Source organism: Dipodomys spectabilis, unplaced genomic scaffold, assembly GCF_019054845.1.
Source record: "Dipodomys spectabilis isolate Male_0828 unplaced genomic scaffold, ASM1905484v1 ptg000112l, whole genome shotgun sequence".
NCBI classification, from domain to species: Eukaryota; Metazoa; Chordata; class Mammalia; order Rodentia; family Heteromyidae; genus Dipodomys; species Dipodomys spectabilis.
This window is the reverse complement of record NW_024870789.1, coordinates 5,024,252-5,045,506: the sequence shown is the minus strand read 5'-3', so window position 1 is coordinate 5,045,506 and position 21,255 is coordinate 5,024,252. Positions and strand designations below refer to the sequence as shown.

Here is a 21,255-nt window from a genome sequence, read left to right as displayed (position 1 = left end):
TGAGCTAGAGCAACACTTGCAGTTTTCTGGGGGTTAATTGATGATGAGTCTCATGTACTTTTCTGCCCACCTGGCTTTGAACCACAATTCACATATCTCTGCCTCCTTTGTAGCTAGGATTCCAGTCATGAGACACCAGCACCTAGCATGGCCCCTACCTTTTTGAAGCAATATCTTTGATAGAGTGACAGAGTCCTTTGCAGAATTAGTGACAACTAGGTGGTAAAATATTTGCATGGTAGGCACTCATTAATAAACTAGCACCTATTAAGTGGTGCTCATTACTTCATAGGTACTGTATATGAATCCAGTACACAATATTGGGAAAAGAGAATGGTATCATACACAATTTCCCAAAGGCTCCAATTTTAAGTAGTCATTCTTCATCGCTAAAGGTTGAATGAGATACAGAAAATACTGATAGATAATTTTACTGGCAAAATATTTTAAGGAAAGAATCATACTAGTTTTGAGGTCTACTTACTTTATTTTTCCATATATAACTGGGATCGCAAATCCATGGGCTTGTGACACTACATGTCATTTCCCTCCCTGGTGATAAAGTTCCAGAGATTTTTATCTGTCTGGGGTTGGTCTTTGTCAGAGGTCAACGAAGAGTGCGGTTTATACACTATCAACTTTGGCACTTGAATTAATTTTTGAGATTCTCATAAACTCCTTTCCAAGACTGGAAACTCTCAGTAGTTGTGGTTACAGGCTGAACAACATGATGACAGAGCTCCATGAGTAATTTGTTTCACCCTTGGGATGTCCAACTATCCAGCCCTACACTCTGACCATGAATGTAGGAAGTCGGTAGGTAAGGGAAGAAACAGCTTTCATTTTGGGTGTTGAAAAGACTTACCAATTGATTTGTTGTCTTATTTACTGGGAAGATTCTCTATGACTAAGATTTTGAAACTTCCAGGTGTGTCAAGCAGTCTCCATTTTATTATAATTGGATTAACATCAGAGTGATAAGGACAGGTTCTTACTGCCTTACTCAACAGTTGCTAAGAGACAGAAGGCCTCTTGTGATGTCATAGAATGTTTATGTTTGTCTAGGTTTGTCTATCTGTGTGGATAGGTCTACTTAAGCTGTGGTGTTTGAAACTGTGAAAATAGGATGAGTAGCGGAGGAAGAAAGAAATTGAGATGGAGGAATTATTTTCAGACAAGCCAGATACTTCCAAATGTGGCTCCTCAGAGTCAGATCCCTCCATCCTACCTTCATTGAGTGATCTCTCACTCACTGAGGAAGATGAATTAAGGTCTAAGATTGAGGAAATTACTTTTCAAGTTTTGTCTCAGACACCCTGGGTCCAAAGACTCCGTTCCACATTTTGTGTCTCTATACCAGATGAAGACAATGATTTTGTTTCCCTAACCTTTCCCAGAAAACTTTGGAAAATAGTGGAAAGTGACAAATTCAAGTCTATTTGGTGGAGTGAGGATGGAACTTCTATTGTGATTAAGGAAGATCTCTTTAAGGAAGAAATTTTGGGAAGAAAGTATCCTTTCAAAATTTTTGAAACTAAAAGTATGAAAAGTCTAGTTCGACAACTGAATCTTTACGGGTTCAGTAAAATTCAGCACCGATTTCAACGATCTGCGTCTCTGGTTGACTTTCTTGCTGAAGAAAAAGAAGCCTCTGCTTTAAGCAAGGTAATTACTTAGGCTTTTTTCACTTAAGCCCTATCCAATGTCTTAATTTGTACTCCTGTTTACCTTTCACTACACTAGAGTAAAACCAAACCAAAATTATCTGAAAATCTTATGAAAAGAAATTTTTTAATCTCTTAAGGACAACTTGAGACTTAAATAGTTAGAATTTACAGCAAATTTTCTAACAACTTTGAATCTTGCCAGTGAAATCTGAATAAAGCCACTTAAGATGTTCATTGTTGCTGTAAAGTCAGATCATGATTTCACTTGAGGACAATATTTATGTGTCTGCATATTTATGTTTGTTTTCTACCAAGTACATTTAAAGTAATGAAAGCATATCTGAATTGATTAACTTCTCTACCAACAAGATTAGCTTGTAGTCTCTGATTTCTTCCAGTAGGTTTGGCACAGACGCTTTCCTATTAAAATATCTCCAAATGACTTTCTCCTTTGGTTTCAGTTGCTGTGCTACCATAATCCAAATTTTAAACAAGGATGTCCCCAACTGTTAGCAAGAATGAAAAGAAGAGTCAGGATTAAAAATGTCTCTCCAGCAGCTGATTCATTGGTTCCACTTCTGGATAACAAACAACACCTTGAAGCACAGGGTAATGTGAACAATCTTAATTCTCATTTAGTTGCTGAAACCAGTGGAGAAAATATCCTTTCAACATCAGGGAATTTATTTATGTCTCCAGTAAAGCAGCCTTCTAGCAGGCATATGATTGAAAGTTCAACTTACCTAGTCAGAAATGACTTTTCTCTTACATCGTCATCCATTCAACCATCAGAACAAATTACAACACATCAACATGACATTCTAAATCATGTGGCCACTTTTCATGTGCTGTCAAACAACAGCTACACACAGGCTAATGGCCACATTGTAAATTTTATTCCAACTAATACTTGTCAATACCGGATCATACCTCCCTTACAAAATAGCAGTTCTGGACTGATGGTGGAACCTTCTGCTATCCCAACTCGATATTCTCATGTATTAGCCAATGATGCTCCTGAATCGAGCCTACTACTGCCAGCACATAATCATTGCCTCCCCATTCCCACCATTCCCAATAAATCTACTGCACCGTTTTCAAGCTCAACTCATCAAACATCATCTGTATACCAGCATCATCCTAAGAGTAATCTACCAGTGGAGTACTAGATTTGGCAAGGAAACACATTAAAATGAGTTGGCAAATATTTAAAACTTACCTGCAACGGTCTTACCTACACAATAAAGTGGCATGCTAATATCTATGTTTTCTTTTTCTTTAAGGGTTGGTTTTATCAATATTTACTAGAAACTCCATTTCTTCCAGATTCTCAAATTTGTTAGCATGAAGGTTTGAAAAGTATTCCCTTATAGTGTTCTGAAAATTGGTTGTTTCTATCGTGATTTTCCATTCTAATCGCTGATTTTGTTTTTTGGGTGTGTTTTCTTGCATTTTGTTTTGGGTTTTTTGTAATTCACTCAGTGTTGAGTGACAATTTTCTGTTTGATATGTGAAAGCCTATAGGAAAAAATGGACCTCACAACCACTATACCAATAGTATATGTGGAAGACTTTGAAGAACCCATTCTGGGGAATTCTGTGTATCACTGAGCAGTACCACTGAAACAATATCATATTTTTTTTTATTTTATACTCAAGGTGATGTAAATTTTTTCACAATGAATGATTTATTGGTTATTAGCACAAATTTTATGATCCAAAAGAACTATAATAGTCTAATAAAATGGGGTCTATTTAACTTTCTCTTAAAAGATGAACTAAGTTTAAGGTATAGATTTTTCATTTTGACATTACTGATATAAATTTTTCTATATCCTGTTCAATTTCCAAAAATAAAGGTTTTCTAACAAAGCATTTTTATTAGCTCTCTAAACATTGAAGAGACCAGTCGAGACTGGTCTGCCACAGCCTGCTACTGCCACAGCCACAGTGAAGGACTCCTTGGCACGAGTTGACTGTGGAATTTCTCAATCTACTTTACATCTTGAGCTTGCTCTGTTCTATAGACCAAACAGACGGCATCATCTGTTACTTTCACACAGAAATTCCCATCAGCATGCCTGTACTTGAGAACCACACACACCTTCATCGGGTCAGCTTCTCTGCTACTCAGCTGAACTCCCAATTCTGGAACTGCAGCATCGCAGCATCAGGAAGTGAGTGGCAGGTGGTGGTGGCCCACTTCCTCCTCCCTCATGAAGCCAAGGTGCTGTAAATTGGGGTCACAATTACATGAGTAAGGTAGTGAGTACATTTCTTGTTGAACTTGTTACCCCTCCCCTTATTTTTCTCCCCCTTTCCCTCCCTCTTACCCCCTCGCCCATGTTGTACACATCCTTTCCAACATATTGTCTTGTGAGTGTCACTATTGCATTGGTTCCCCCTTTGTCTTCCATCTCACCTATTTTTTTTGTTCCATTTAAATAAGCATATATACAATAACAAGGGTACCAAAATAAAATACAGGGACAACAAAGGACAAACCATAGGGGGAAGAACAGAAAAAGAAATCCTGACAAAATTTTAGCCAAGCCATGTTAATAAAATAAAACTAAAGAATAACCAAGAATAAGTTTAGGACAAGTAGAAGAGGTCAAAAGCTGTGTGCATATGACTATATAAGATGATGTTAAATGAAATGAACACCAAGATAGGGACACAACTTGTTTTTTCTTTCTTGATTATTGTTAACGTATCTGAAATATACTATATGATTTTTTTGTTTCTCTTTTATGTTCTTTCCCCATGGTATAACCCCTGTTTTCACTGTATTTGATGTCAGTGCCCTGCATCTTGTATATATATTTTTCTAATTTGGGGAGGGGAAGGGAAATAACAAATGCTGAAACAAGGATACAGGTTGACCTATTGTAACAATGGCATGTACAAGACACTGTGTTGAAAACGAACTTTAAAACTTGGGGGGAGAGGGGAGGTGGAGAGGGAAGGAATGGTAGAGGGAAAACAAAGGAAAAGGTAACAATGCTCGAAAGGAAATGTACTTATTACCTTACTCATGTAACTGTAACCCCTCTGTATACTATTTTTACAATAAAAAATTAAAAATGAAGAAGAACCAAGAAATAACCTATGGGTTCTAAATGACTTCCAAAAGAAGCCTGGCTTATTAGGCAGAAGGGCTCAATGTCTTTGAAGTGTCTGTATGATGATTCACATATTTGATACATTAATCTTAAAACATTTAAAATGTCAAAATAACTCTAAAAATGATTATTCTTTTTTTATACGTTTTATGAAGTAGTATCAAAAGAATGTCAAAGACTGTGGAAATACTTGGGATTAGAAAGCATGGTTAAATTGCAGCCTATTCAACTAGCTAAAATCCTGAAAGCACTGGAGTTCAGTTTTTGCTTGTCAAATCAAGGCCATCTCACATTCTCCTTTCACCTACATTTGGTTGGAAAGGTTTTTTCCAAAGAGGAAGATGCATGCAGTGACATTATTGTCACTGAAAAGAACTCTGAGTCAAACTAGATTCATGTAAATTATTTTGGTTTATTATATATAACTATATCATGAGATAATCTTAGAGTACATTGAACAATATGCGGGCCAATATTCTGGTAAAGAATCTCTTACTGAGCAAGCACGTTGTAAACAAACCTAATCTTGAAGGCCACACAAAAAATTATACCAAGTGGTCAAGTGATGAAGTTCATGAGCTTTAGTAAGATATCCCAATGTTTTATATGTGATCGAGATACACTTTGACTCATACACCCCCCCCCCCCACTTAAAGGAACTAATGCAGTAGATGACATGATCCCAACGCAAATAGGTTAACCACAAAGGAATCCTATTTTCAGGGACCTTTCTCCCAATCACATGCTCTCAATCTGTTGTCTCTTGAATGAAGTAAAAGGGATAATAAACTCTAGAAAACTCTGGAACACACATTGCAATATTATTAAAGTATTTACTCCATTTTACAAAATCTTAAATATTTAAATAATATGATTCCCTGTTTACTTCCAGATGAAGAATGGTTCCTTTCTGAGAACACAATGTAGAGAGCTGCTTATTTCATTGCCCCTTCCATTTGGTTTCTCCCTTGTCATAAGAATTATGTCCCAACAAGGTCTCTTGGTTAAAGTCAAAGTCAGTATCAATCAACATATCCTTTTGTCTCTGTTTCTGTTTATCTATTTATTTATCTATCTGTATAATATACATATTATATATACATACTACATATCCATATATATTTATAATACGTGTGCATATATATATATATATGCATTATAAATGTATATTGTACTAGCTAACATTTTCTTCAGAAATTTGCTTTCCCTTTTGAGGTTTACCTAAAACAAAACCTACTTTTGGAAACATAATGTGATATTCTGATATCTATGGTATTTTCCATGGGAATTTGTAACTAGTATCATCTAATCTATAATGGTGTATTGTGCATATTGATTCTTATATCCTTGTAGTATTTCTCAGAATTTTGAGACAGAGCAACTAGTAGTAATGACAAAATATAAAAATGAATGATACTGTACACATTATTACAAATGTTAAGGATATCTCTAGAAATCTGAAGTCATCAGTTTGTATGTGATGATTTTTTTAAGTTGATACTTCTTTAAGATACTTATAAATGAGGAAAAACTCATCAATGAAAAGAGAATGTTGAGCCGGGCACCGGTGGCTAATGCCTGTAATCCTAGCTACTCAGGAGGCTGAGATCTGAAGATCAAGATACAAAGCCAGCCCGGGCAGGAAAGTCCATGAGACTCATCTCCAATAAACCACTGGAAAACTGGAAGTGGTGCTGTGGCTCAAGTAGTAGAGCACTCGCCTTGAGCTGAAGAGCACAAGGACAGAGTCCAAGCCCAGAGTTCAAGCCCCACGACCGGAAAAAAAAGAGGATGTTGAAGTTACTAGAGCAAGGACTAAGTAGAGTTTAAAACTGTTTTAAGAAACAAATACTGTGTGGGATTCACATGAACATTTACCTCACAAAAATTCTTAACTGCGTAATCACACTAGAGAATTAACTTCATCCAAAATGTCAAGTGCTTTCTTTTCTGCATATTTTTATAGGTGTTGATTTCATTTTGTCTCCTCTTATTTTACCCTGATTTGTACCAGGGAGAGACAATTTTGCCAAAATTTATATTAATGGAAACCCCATTTCATTGACACCAGAAAGATTGCTTAGTTTACTTTTTGTTAAGTGAGATCTTGATTCAAAGAATGCAATGGCAGGCATGAATTCAAAATCAATGTGAGTATATGTAAGTTTCATTGTTTTCAAATTTTTATTGATTTCATGTATGTACAAAGAGGGCTATCAGCAATTTCCATAAGTTTAAACTTCCAATAGTATAGAAAGAATGTTGGGGCTGGGAAGGTGGCTCAGTGGTAGAGTGCTTGCCTTGCATGCATGAGGCCCTGGGTTCGATTCCTCAACACCACATAAGCAAAAAGAAAAAAGCCAGAAGTGGCGCTGTGACTCAAGTGGTAGAGCGCTAGCCTTGAGCTGAAGAGCTGACAGACAGCACCCAAGCCCAGAGTTCAAGCACCACGACTGGACCCTCCCCAAAAAAAGAAAGAATGTTGAGGTTTGTGCATTTAATGTTTTCCTTCCACCACCCATGGAGAGCCAATTGTAAATACAATTGTCAGAAATTTGATTTCATGAATATTTCATGTTGAAACTCTGTATTATTTTTTGAGAATACACACTAAAACAGAACAGTGAAATTTACTCCATAAGGTTCCATACATTAATATAGGTTTTGACATATCCATGGTCTGGTTTAGTTGATCAAGACCAAATCAACGTCATTGGATCATTTTGAATGTTTGGCTCTACAATGTAAGAAATCCTGTGGAATATATCATAAGTCAGTTGAAAGGATCCTGATATTCTTTGAAGAGTCTTGTCTTTAGCATATATTATGATCCCCATCCTCAGGTATTCATCTTCCACCATGTACTTGTGTGTTTTATCAGAATTTACTCTTGAGTAAGTCATGATTACCTTCCAGAAAAGAGCTATTACTTTCCAATACCAACATTATGACCTTGTTTTTGCCGATTGTTTCAAAGTAAGGGCTATTGTTCAAGGCTGAGAATAATCAAATGCAAGTACTCCCTTGAACTGTAATACTTGAATTTCAATACTGAATTAATCCCTAACATTCATGTCTTTATATTGTAGGGTTCAACAATCTTACTTACATTGCATAGAGAGTCTGCTTCTAGTCCACTAGACATTTAAAGAAGAAACATATCTACCTCTTGAGCAAACAATTACAATATTTTCTTCTTGGTCTCACTGTATAAGGAGATTATTTTGCTTATATGGTTTAAGTACTCTATAAGAAACCCTAACAAATAATTGCTTGTAATTTTTAACCCTGTTAAGTCAGGATATCTAGAGAGTTTGCAGTAAAGTTGCAACTCATACTTCCTATGAAGGCACATATACAATAGAAAATTCAAAATTTGATGGATGATTATGAAATTCTAAATATATTTAGTTAAACTTTACAAAAGCATTTCAATATATGGTCAACAGATTTTATAGTTGACAAGCCTAAGTTGTTTATCCATATTTAGAGAAATGGGCCAAGAATTTTATCATTTTTCCTCTAAATTTTTATGAAAGCTTTTTTTGTTTTCTTTTCCACACATATTGAAGTGTATCTAAGCTAAGATGATCATTGAGAAAAGATAAATGTATGACACAAATAACTGTCACTGTCAAGGAGCAACTTTCATAAAATCAGTTGAAGGCTCCACCATTGGTACAATGTGTTTTATTTAGCAAATGTAATGTTGGAATTTTTTTTGAAAAACCAGTAGCTTTTTTTTCTTTATTGGTTATGCCTTCAAAGTACATTCTTGATTCAACAATCCCAGAACTCCTTTTTAAGTAATGTTGGAATTTATCTCCATTTCTTGCACTGGAAAATGCTGTTCACAAAAGTAATTCATACATAGTAGCTTAGTGGAAGAAAAAATACCCCGGGGTAAGCAGAATGAATGAGAATTATAAATAGGATAAGGTTGCAGGCCATAAGAAAACAAATGCACTGAATTTCAGCACATTTGAAATGAATTCTAGTACAATTAATCCTAGTAACAGGAAGTCAGACATTGACGTCCAGTTTGATTCCAGAATTATGCATTTCAGCTGACAGAAGACCAAGTTGGGTTGAAAGTCCTCACATCATGAACCTTGCATGAGATTTACTTGCCATATCAGAGTAATCATTGGCACATCCACAAGAGACACTTACAAAACCTAATCATTGCTTTTGAGAAGCATACTTATGGGAAACCTTTCTGCTTCAAGAAGGGATCCTGCTTCATGAGATATCAGCCATTCCATTTCCTTTTCTTTTTTCAGTACCTATGTGTCTGTTATTAGTTTTGTTCAGAGATGTTGCCAGATTTTCCATTTGAAGGACAGATGCTAGCCTCCTAATACTTCTCTCCCATGTCCATTTAGTTAGAATTGTCTAAAAATATATTCTATTCCATGATTAATGCTATTTAATTCCTCAGTTCCTCAAACTGTAGTAAACAGCAGTATTCAGCCATGCAAATTTTTTAGATCCACAATATTCATGTCCTTATATTGTTAATACCAACTACTCATATTGACATTGCTAGATTTTTAAATGAAAGAGCGTGCAACTAAGGAAACTATAGTTCCTATATCCACATTTAAGTCTCAATACAACCAGTTTCTTTGGTAAAAGACTTTTAAATAAAATGACTTGAAATTTACCAAAAATTTACTAATACTTCAAATATGATCTTTGCCAGCTAAAACTCTTGCTGTATGTCTATACATATTTTCACCAGGCTCTTCAAAATTTTTTAATAACAACTTTGTATTTTTCAATAATATCTCATTTAACTTAAAATGATCTGCCAACAGTCTGTCAACGGTGACTTTGGTTGACAGGCTTACAATAATAATTTATGCTCCAGTCAATCCAGTTTATAATTTAGTTGATTTAATCCAATTTATATTTTAGTTGATGTGATATTTTATCAACATATAAGCATATATGTATAAACATAAACATGTATTCATGTATAATCATATGCATCATATATATTCCTATTATATATTATATATGAATAAAAACATAAGTATTTATAGAAATTATAAATGTATCACTTATATATAAATAATTGTTGTGGAAACTTCTCTCTCTTTTTTTGCTCTTTTAATTCATAATTTCTGAGTAGCTGCCCTGGGAAATCCTCCTCTGTTTTACTGTTACTTAACATAAATGTAAATCCAAAATATGAATTAAGAAGGTATATTCAAAGGTCAAGAATATGTACAGGTAAGGCAAAAGAACATTTTTGGCAGAAGGTGAGTAAGTGCTAACAATTTCTAATTTTGAATAGCTATATCCTTATAAAAGTAAGGGTATTTGATATATCTTCCTATGAATATAAGTAAACCCTCCCATTCTGAGATAAACTCTATCCTTACAAGAATGTTGTGAACTTCATATCAGCATAGAAGACACAAATTTTCCTTGAAATGTTTAACTAGAATGGGTACAAAACTTATCCAGAATAAATTTTCACGAGCAAGATTTATTTTTGTGTTGTATTAGTATCATTAGTATCATTGTTCTGTAGTTACCTTTCTTGACCAAGTGAATTTTCCTAATGCCCAAATGATTCACCTTGTGTTCATCTTAAATATAACATTTTAAAGTTTTTCCTAGCTATTGCTGTGAAAATTGAAGCAAAGACAATAATAATGTCTAAAGATTGATTCTTTGCCAGTATATACACCTCAGCAAAATTAGTGATATATAATGCATATGCAATTATAAATAATTTAGGTGTACAATGTAGTTGAAAAGTGTGTGCAAACCATTCACAGTATTCCTCCATTGCATGTTCACATATTCCTATTGAATTGTAGTCTAATAATGGATAGTAACAAGAAGCAGGGCCTTGTCTTCTGGTTTCAGGACAGAACTGAGCATTCCCATTGTCATATGCGAAAGTGGGACTGAATTTCCTGAGTCGGTGTGCCAAAAGTGAGCATTATTACCTATGTCCCTGCCCAAAGGAGACACTACATAGAAGTAGCGGTTGTTGAAAAAAAGCCTACTACTCAGTTATCATACTTCTTGGTAAAGAAGTGACCCAGAACTTATTTATTGAGTCTAGTTAACTTTGAAAGACAGGTAACGGTCACTTCCCCTCTTTTCCTTCTTCCAACTCTTACATATGAATGATATGTACATGGCTCTTTGATATAACTGGGAGATTTCTTGATTAATAGCTTTTCTCTTTGTACCCCTGAAGACCCACATCCTAGAATTTTCTCAAAGTAGGCGCTATTGTTCAATGGATCAAAGAATAAAACTGTTTACTTCCCCAGACTTCAGCAAAATAGTGATTTACATTCTGTCTGGCTTGAAATTTACTACTATGCCTGTCACTTTTATATGGGTAAGATATGTGTAATGAATAATGTGTCTTGGCTCTGCTTCAAGACCACTAGACACTTTACTGCTGAAATTTACTACCAATTGAACCTCAGTCCCAATTTCAAACTTTGACTCTCAAGATTCCCAAGCATTCCTTTTTCTTAGTGGTAAATGTCTTCTCTAAGAATTAGTAAACTATAAGTTTCTTCCTATTGATAGTATAATACTAGTAGGAATCAAGGAATATGTAAGAAAATAACAAATCCTCCCTCATAAGAGTAGATATTTTCAATAGGTGGTTAATATCTGTAAAATGGAATGTTGGATTGTTTAATACAATATAACTTTAAAAAGCTTTTCAAAATTCAGTCAACAGTTGTCATGATGCATTATCATTTAATGGTTGTTTATGACAATGTAACAACTGGCAAATGATTTATTTAATTTATTGAGTTCAAATATTATACATTATAATTTGAGTTCCTTTCTTCCAGTTCCTTTTACATACAATTTGATTTTTGGTTAATTTACTTGTTTGTGATTACCAAAGTGATATAAAATGGGGTTGCAATTACATAAGCCATACGAGTACAATTCCTTAGAGTATGTTCAGTTAGCTCATTCATTCCTATACATTCATCCCATAATAACCAACAAGTTTAGTTACTTCTGTAATTGTCCACTGAGGTCCACTTTTTCACCATTGTGTGCTGGAGTTCTATGCTCTGGTCCCCAACCCTTCCGAGATTATTCAATGAAATACACCATACAAACAATAGCGGTACCTTACAAAATGAAAATTTCTGAAGCCAGTAGAAAGCATATAATGTCATTTGCAGATAAATATGATTTCCTCATACTGACTTGGAGATAACAGTGGGCTCTTCCAATAGCATTGAAGTCTTTACCTATGATTTACCTGGGGAAGATTTATCTTGGTAGATCAAATAATACACTTGCATTAATCCTTCCTGACTAAGAAACCTAAGTATGAATGTAGCAGAGTAATGAAAACCTTAAGAGAATCATACTGCTGAAACCAATGACTGTGTTTGTAAAGACATAAAAATTGTTTAGGAAATTTTCCTCTTGAGTAAAATTGGATTCACTGATGGAAATCAAAGTGTATTAGAAGTCTTTTTTAAAGAAACATTTAACCATTGAGTTTTTTAGAACAATGAAATAGAAGAAGCAATCCAAAAATCCATAAGGAACAGGAAAAGACTCCAAATAGCAAAAAGGAAGAACAGCGTTGGAAGGATTTCAATATCAAACCTCAAACTCCACTACAAAGCCATAATACTCAAAACAACTTGGTACTGGCACAAGAACAGGCCTGAGAATCAGTGGAATAGATGTGAAGACTCAGAAATGAACCAACAGACCTACAGCCAACTAATCTTTGGCAAAGGAGAAAAAAATAGGATAGAAGAAAGATAGGCTCTTCACTAAGTGGTGCTGGCAGAATTGGCTAAACACATGCAGAAAACTAAAGTTAGATCCTTATATATCACCCTGCACCAAAATCAACTCGAAATGGATCAAAGACCTCGAAGAAGTAGATACCTTGAAAATATTACAAGAAGAAATAGGAGAAACACTAGGGCTCCTTGACACAAGTCAAAACTTTCTTAATAAAGATCAAGAAAGGGCTGGGAAGGTGGCTCAGTGGTAGAGCACTTGCCTTGCATGCCTGAGGCCCTGGGTTTAATTCCTCAGCACCACATAAGCAAAAAGAAAAAATCCGGAAGTGGCTCTGTGGCTCAAGTGGTTGAGCACTAGCCTTGAGCTGAAGAGCTGAGGGACAGTGCCCAGGCCCAGAGTTCAGGCCCCACAACCGGACCCCCCCCCCCAAAAAAATTAAAAGTGGGCTGGGAAGGTGGCTCAGTGGTAGAGCGCTTGCCTTGCATGCATGAGGCCCTGGGTTTGCTTCCTCAGCACGACATAAGCAAAAAAAGCCAGAAGTAGTGCTGTGGCTCAAGTGGTAGAGCACTAGCCTTGAGCTAAAGAGCTGAGGGACAGCGCCCAGGCCAAGAGTTCAGGCCCCACAACAGGACCCCCAAAAAAAAAAAAAACCACACACACACATTTTCAATGTTAAAGGCTGGAACAAAATCTACCAAGCAAACAGCCCCATAAACAGGCGGGAGATGCAATACTAATATCAGATAAAATAGACTTCAAATTAAAATTCGTGAGAAGAGATAAAGAAGGTCGCTACATACTAATTAAGGTATCTCTCCTTCAGGAGGATATTAAAATTCTAAATATCTATTCACCAAACAACGGAGCACCCAAATTTATCCAAGAAACACTACTTTCCCTCAAATCCCACATCGATCCAAAGACATTAATTGTTGGGGATTTTAACACACCACTCTCCCCACTAGATAGATCAACTTAGCAAAAACTCAACAGAGAAACCGCAGAGCTAAACAACTGCATAGATCAACTAGATTTAACAGACATCTACCGAATATTTCACCCAGCAGCATCAGAATACACGTTTTTCTCAGCAGCACAGGGAATATTTTCTAAAATAGACCACATTTTAGGCCAAAAATCAAACTTGTCCAAATTCAGAAACATTGAAGTTATACCTTGCATTCTCTCTGATCACAAGGGAATAAAATTAGAACTCAACACCAAAAGCCACCAAAGAAAGTCCGGTAACAAAGGGAGGATGAACAACACACTGCTGAATCACGAGTGGGTCATGGAAGAGATTAGAAAGGAAATTCAAATGTTCATGATATCAACAAAAATGAGGGCACAAATCACCAGCTCCTCTTGGACACAGCAAAGGCAGTACTCAGGGGCAAGTTTATAGCTCTGAGTTCCTACATCAACAAATTGGAGAGATCTGAAACCAACAATTTTAATGAGATATCTGTACCTCCTTGAAAAAAAGCAGCAAGATAAACCCCAATCCAGTAGACAGAAAGAAAGAATTAAAATTAAATCATAATTAAATGAATTAGAATCCAAAAAAAAAACTATAGAAAGAATCAACAAAACGAAGAGTTGGTCCTTCCAAAAAATTAACAAATTTGACAGACTCTTAGCAAATCTTATCAGAAAAAGAAGAGAACACACCCAAATAAATAAACTCAGAGATGAGAATGGAAACATCACCACAGAAACAACCAAGATTCAGAACATTATAAGGGAATACTTCTCAAAATTTTATGCTAATAAGTTTGAGAACATGGCAGAAATGGACCTTTTCCTAGCAAATATTGACATGCCAAAACTAAACCAAGATGAGTTAAACCATCTTAACAGGCCCATATGAAGCATTGAAGTAAAAACAGCAATAAGAGATCTCCCATCTCAGAAAAGTCCAGGACCAGATGGTTTTACAGTAGAATTCTACAAGACATTCAAAGCAGAGTTCACACCAATACTCCTCCAACTCTTCAAAGTTCACTACCGAACACATTCTATGAAGCCATCATAACCCTCATCCCAAAACCAGGCAGGGACTCATGAAAGAATAAGAACTATAGACCCATTTCTTTGATGAACATTGATGCAAAACTTCTCAACAAAATATTGGCCAACCAACTTCGCAATTCATCCAAAAAATCATACACCACGATCAAACAGGATTCATTTCAGGGATGCAAAGCTGCTTCAATATACGCAAATCAATTAAGATGATACATCACATCAACGGGAGCAAGGATAAGAACCACATGGTTATCTCAATAGATGCAGAAAAAGCATTTGACAAGATCCAACACCCCTTTATGATGAAGGTTTTGGAAAAATTGGGAATCCAGGGAACATTCCTCAATACAATAAAGGCTGTATATGACAAACCTACAGCCAGCATTATACTTAATGGTGAAAAACTAAAGCCATTTCCTCTTAACTCAGAAACAAGACAAGGATGTCCACTCTCTCCACTTCTCTTCAATCTAGCATTAGAATGCCTAGCTACAGCAATAAGACAAGATGCAAACATAAAGGCTATCCAAATAGGGAAAGAAGAAGTAAAACTCTCCCTCTTTGCAGATGACATGATCTTGTATTTAAAGAATCCCATAGACTCCACTCCCAAATTACTCAAGCTGATTCAAAACTTTGGCAAAGTAGCAGGGTATAAAATTAACCCCCCAAAATCAACGGCTTTTCTGTATGCCAACAATGAGGAAAGTGTGGCTGAAATTAGGAAAGCAATTCCATTTGTAATAGCCCCACAAAAAAATAAAATACCTAAGAATTAACTTAACCAAAGAGGTGAAGGACCTCTATGATGAAAACTTTAAAAACTTGAAAAAGGAAATGAAAACAGAACTTAGAAAATGGCAAAACCTCCTATGCTCCTGGATTGGAAAGAGCAACATCGTTAAAATGGCAAAACTTCCCAAGGCTATCTACAAATTCAATGCGATACCTATCAAAATTCCAACCTCGTTCTTCAAGGAAATAGAAGAGGCAATCCAAAAACTCATATGGAACAAAAAACCCCGAATAGCAAAAACGCTCCTTAACGGAAAGAACGCTGCTGGAGGAATATCAATACCAAATTTCAAACTGTACTATAAAGCCATAGTAATCAAAACAGCTTGGTACTGGCACAAGAACGGACCTCAGGGCCAATGGAATAGAATTGAAAATCCAGAAATGAACCTACAGATCTATAGACATCTAATCTTCGATAAGGGAGCTAAAAAAAATAGAATGGAAGAAAAACAACCTCTTCAGTAAATGGTGCTGGCAAAATTGTTAACTACTTGTAGAAAACTAAAGCTAGATCCTTATATATCACCCTGCACCACAATCAACTCCAAATGGATCAAAGACCTTGGAGTCAAAACAGACACTCTGAAAACATTAAAAGATGGAATAGGAGAAACCCTAGGTCACCTTGGCGCAGGCCGAAATTTTCTTAATAGAGACCCAGAAACACAACAAATCAAAGACAGGTTGGACAAATGGGATTGCATGAAGTTGCAGAGCTTCTGCATGGCAAAGGACATAGCTAGAAAGATCAATAGAAAGCCCACAGATTGGGAGAAGATCTTCACTAGCCATACAACGGACAAGGTATAATACCGAACTGCCACTTGATATCTATTTTTGTTTGATTTACTCTTTATAAATAACTATATTGAGTATTTCGCTTTTTCTTGCTCTTTTTAAATATGCTTACTCAATAGCCGCTTTGGTTAAATCCCACATTAGAAGTTGGCATCATTTTCCCTTATATATTAATCCATTAATTATCTGAGAACAGTTTTACATCCACAGGTCTGATATCATTTACTTCCATGTAAGACCAGGTTTTACAGACTTTTTTAATATGTTACACAGTGTAATATATTTCCTAAGTAAAGTTAGCTTTTTAAAGATACCTATATTTGCAAGCAACTACTTTACTCCTTGCTGGACAAATTTCATTAACAAGAAATATGTACTGCCCTCCAGTTACCCTGTTTCATCGGTGATATATAACAACCCAGTTACTGTGAACATTTTCAGGGAAGAGAGTAAATTCTTCACCGGAACAACCAAATCATCGAAACAGGAGTGATATAAAGGCACTTCTATGTAGGTATGAACAGTAAGATCTTGTGTGTTTGTGTGTGTGTGTGTGTGTGTGTGTGTGAAAATACTGTATAGAGGGGTTACAATTACATTGGCAAGATAATGAGTACATTTCTTAACAAGCATTGTTGCCTCCTCCTTTGTTTCCCCTTCCCATACCTTCCCATCTCCCACCTCCCACTCTCCACCCCCGCCCCTGAACAGTAGGATCTTATTTCAAGTGAGTTAAAGGCTAAGAAGGCACCAGCAGCAAACTTCTACTGAAGCCTAGCACAGTTACAGTGAATTCTATGATGAAAATCTTAGCACTCAGAAATGGAATCTTCCCTTCTGTCTTTGGGCCAGAAGTGAGCATTTCAGTTGACATAAGCTGGCTTGGTGATGAAAGACTAGACTGAGACATGAATAGGAAAATGATTATGCCATTATCACAGTAATTGGAGTTCCACACCTAGGAGACACTGGAAGTGACCACTGTGAAGGAAATGCCTACATGATGGAAGGGTTTTCTGCTGTCTTTCGTGAGTCTACTTACATTTAGCAGGTAGCAAAATGTGTTCATATTTGTTTTCAATCTTCCAGAATGTACCTCTTTATGTTATTTATTTTTTCTTAGATCTAACCATTACTCATATTCACAGTTTTTCTGAATATCAGCTGAATATTCTACAAGTTCATTCTCACGCTGTATTTTCTGGGTTTGATTGAAACACCAGGATACTGCAATCTGAAGTATTTTTTCCTACCATGGAATTATAGCATTAATCTCTAAATTTGTGTTCCAACATTCTGTCAACTCCCCTCATTTAAGCTTTTAATCTTTGCTGGGAAGCTCTTCCACAATATTTCCTAGTTGTTATTCATAGCAGTTAGGTAAACATCAAATTATACTTTGGAAAAATGATATTATCCTTGCAGATGAACATTCATATGACTATATATTTTCAGCAGCTTCCTAAGAATTTGCACACATAATTTTGAACTGTGATCCACAATGTAGGTAAGCTCTACAAAATTCAGTAAACAAAACATACATTTTCAAAAAATTTTATTAGTAAGTTGGTTGTATGGAAGCATCTGAAAATTTCTGTGAATTTGGCTATTCTTTTTTTTATACCAAAAACAAAACAAACAAAAAAACACCTGTCTTTTCTTCCATTAGACTCTGAATGCCTGAGTGTGGCACGTAGGAATTCTAGAACTGTATCAAGGACAAAACTGATACTGTGAATTTGGCAGGGATGAACAAGTCAAGCATCCTTCATGAGTCTTTGTTTTTTGGTTTTTGTTTGGTCCGGTCATGGGGCCTGAACTCCGGGCCTGGGCACTGTCCCTCAGCTCTTCAGCTCAAGGCTAGCGCTCTACCACTTGTTGGCTATTGTTCTTAATGTGCACCAATTGGTATCACTGGATAAATCCCTCAAATGATACTAACCTGTAAGGTAAAAACATATATTTAGGAAAAATACGGGAAATCTTCATATCTAAAACATGTCTACAAAGAAATTTAGGACCTATACATATGTACTATGTCCTGATATATTATTTATGTTTTATCCATGTCGACACGGACCTAGAGGAGACATAGCAATGCCCTTGATTTAAGGAAAACAGGAATGTATTTAAACATCTCCTGTAACAATCAGTGCTACGATGCTTCTAGCAACTCTGGAGATAGAAATCCGTAAGGCAAGCACATTTTCTGAAAGTCATATGAAATATAAAGTAACAAAAAAGAAAGTGGCATACAGAAACCTGTAAGGAACAGAAAAAATCAAAGTGGCATGGTAGTCACTGAGGTTTCGCGATCTTCTAATTTGTTAAAAACTGCTTAATCCAATGGAATATTATGCAACCATTAGAAATGACAAAATAATGGCATTTGCAGGGAAATGGATGGAGCTAGAAGGAATCATGTTGAGCGAGGTAAGCCAAGAGCAAAGAGACAAACTGTACATGGTCTCCTTGATAACTGGATGCTAAATCCAAAATGTTAGGTGATATGACAAAACTAACAGGATTTAAGAAACAAAGAACTCCCACTCATCTGGTCAAACCACTACTAAATATCCCCATGCTGCTGATCACATGTATGGTGTATAACATGTGTACACCGTTATATGTTATAGACTGTGATAGACAATTTGCTCCAGGAAAGTTAGAATGAACTTGTGACTTTAAATGCGCATCATTATTCCACAATACTGTGAAATTCAGGAAATTATGTAATCATTTAATCACAATCAAAAAAAAAAAAAAAGAACCTCGGGAAAGGTAGGGAGGGAAGGGATGGTAGGGGGAAAACAATGGAGGGGGTAACAATGCTCAATAGGAAGTGTACTCATTACCTTACTCATGTAACTGTAACCCTCTGTATAGTATCTTTACAATAAAAAAAAAAAAACATAGAAAAAAACCTGCTTAATCATCAGTAAGCAAATAGTCATTGACTATTCTGTAAAAGGGAACATTTCATGAAATAAATAAACTCCACTTGAGAAATAGCTCCCAAATAATGTTGTGCTCATAGCTATTGGAAAATTAGTGACATTTTATATAACCTGTAAATATTTTTGAATTATTTTTTGCACAGAAGAAAGTGATGATTAATTAGAAGTCTTCCAATCTAAGTGTACTAGGAAAGAATACAGACTGTTCAGATGACATTCCATGGGATCTACATTTAATGCAGGTAATAATTTTACTCACAAATTATGTCTTCAGGAGTACATTTTATGTGCATCTTAGAGCAACACTATGAGTGGATATAAAATCATCATGTTTGTTTTCAGCTGAAGATAAATGTACTTAGAAATTTTTATCTAAACTTCTCCCAAATGGTCAATTTTAGCCACACTACATTTGTTGAAACTGCAATATTCTCTTCTTTTTCTCTGAATTAGATAGCTATCCCCAAATGCAGTGAAATTTAAAAGAACAACAGCACTTCCGTTACTTTTAGATTTCAGCATCATTACATTTAGGTTTTATAATGTCTATTAAATAGGTAGGTGTCATTAGGTAACAGATGAAGAGAACGCCATGCAGTATTCAGGCAGGAAAAGAAGTTTATTTACCAAAGTGCTGCCCCCACTGTGCATGGTAGAGGCATGGCCAGAAGGAGCGACCCACAAACAGGGCCAGGAATTGTCTAGGCCAGAGACAGGAAGAGGTCTGGTTAGGTAGAGGAAATGTGTGGCCACACTGGATCTGGATGTGACCTCAGTACCTGGGACCCTTCTATAGTCAGATGGGAGACATGACCAGGGGCTTCCCAGGATGTGACCTCAAACTAAAGAGAGGGAGGTGTTTGCTTTGGTGTGCCAGTTACCTAGGTAACACAAATATTGAATGGAAACTGCTAAGGTGGGGGGGGAGTCTGCACAGGGCCTGCATGTCCCAGAGCAGACCTTACATTCCAGCCTTTTGATAATTATGAAAAAGGGTGCAGATTCTCTCTAGGTACTTCCTGCTGGCAAAGGGGCATCAAATTAGGGGTAAGAGGCAGAGATGTGGTCCCCTCCAGGAGAAGGCAGCAAACAGCAGGCAGCAGCTGTGCCTTGGTGGTAGTGTTGGAATGAAGTCTGGAAAGAGTCTCATGAGGCTGGGCAAAAAAAAAAAATACTAGAATGCACACAGACAGCAAGGGGAAGGATTCAGGGCAGAAAATTTAAAAATATTGGATGACTTGTCTAGATTAGCTAGTTCTTATATCCTGCATTCTAGGTTGTCCTGGAGTTGGTAAGAAATGTCCCTAACTACTTCTAACATCTGGTGACTAAGTAGGAGAGAGTGTCAGGTAACAAAGGCAAGAATGTAAATTCCTGTCCAGTTAGCAGGTAGATATGGGCATTAGATGGGCAGGCTTCTTCTATTGACCTCCTATCTCTGGTTATTTTGAAAGGGCAGGCACAAAGTGGCTGATGTGACACTTTTCCACGATCCCTTGTTCCCTGAACTAGCTGAATCTCAGGAGTCTAGGTGCTAATTGGGATCGCTTGTCCTGGTTGGTATTCATGGAGGTTTGAACTCAAGGACTGACCACTATCCCTGAGCACTTCTTCTCAGGGCTAGCACTCTACCACCTTGAGTTAAAGTACCACTTCCAGTGTTTGGCTGGTTAATTAGAGATGAGTGTCGGCTGGGAAGATGGCTCAGTGGTAGAGCACTTGCCTTGCATGCCTGAGGCCCTGGGTTCGATTCCTCAGCACCACATAAGCAAAATGAAAAATGCTGGAAGTGGTGCTGTGGCTCAAGTGGTAGAGCGCTAGCCTTGAGCTGAAGAGATGAGGGACAGTGCCCAGGCCTAGAGTTCAGGCCCCACAACCGGACTCAAAAAAAAAATTAGAGATGAGTCTCTTGCACAATGATTCCAGCCTGGCTCTTTGCTTGTTAGTTGGGAGATTGAGTCTCAGGGATTTTTCTGCCCGAGCTGGCTTTGAACTTCCAATCTTTACCCCAAAAAAAAACCCTTTCTTCTTTTCAATTAAAGCAACAAGGAGATTAAATAGAAATAAGTAGAGCTTGTAAGGTCCCTCCTGGATGGTGAGTGGACTCCA

At 36.5% G+C, this 21,255-nt stretch overlaps 1 protein-coding gene across 1 annotated transcript; it reads left to right on the top strand.

Moving 5' to 3' along the window:
* Positions 1 to 1,155: 1,155 nt before the first annotated feature.
* Positions 1,156 to 2,836, top strand: LOC122114876 (heat shock transcription factor, Y-linked-like). The gene is made up of 2 exons (XM_042688137.1): positions 1,156 to 1,665; positions 2,129 to 2,836. Exons 1-2 carry the CDS (start codon positions 1,156 to 1,158, stop codon positions 2,834 to 2,836), a joined length of 1,218 nt encoding a protein of 405 aa, XP_042544071.1.
* The last annotated feature ends 18,419 nt before the right edge of the window (positions 2,837 to 21,255 follow it).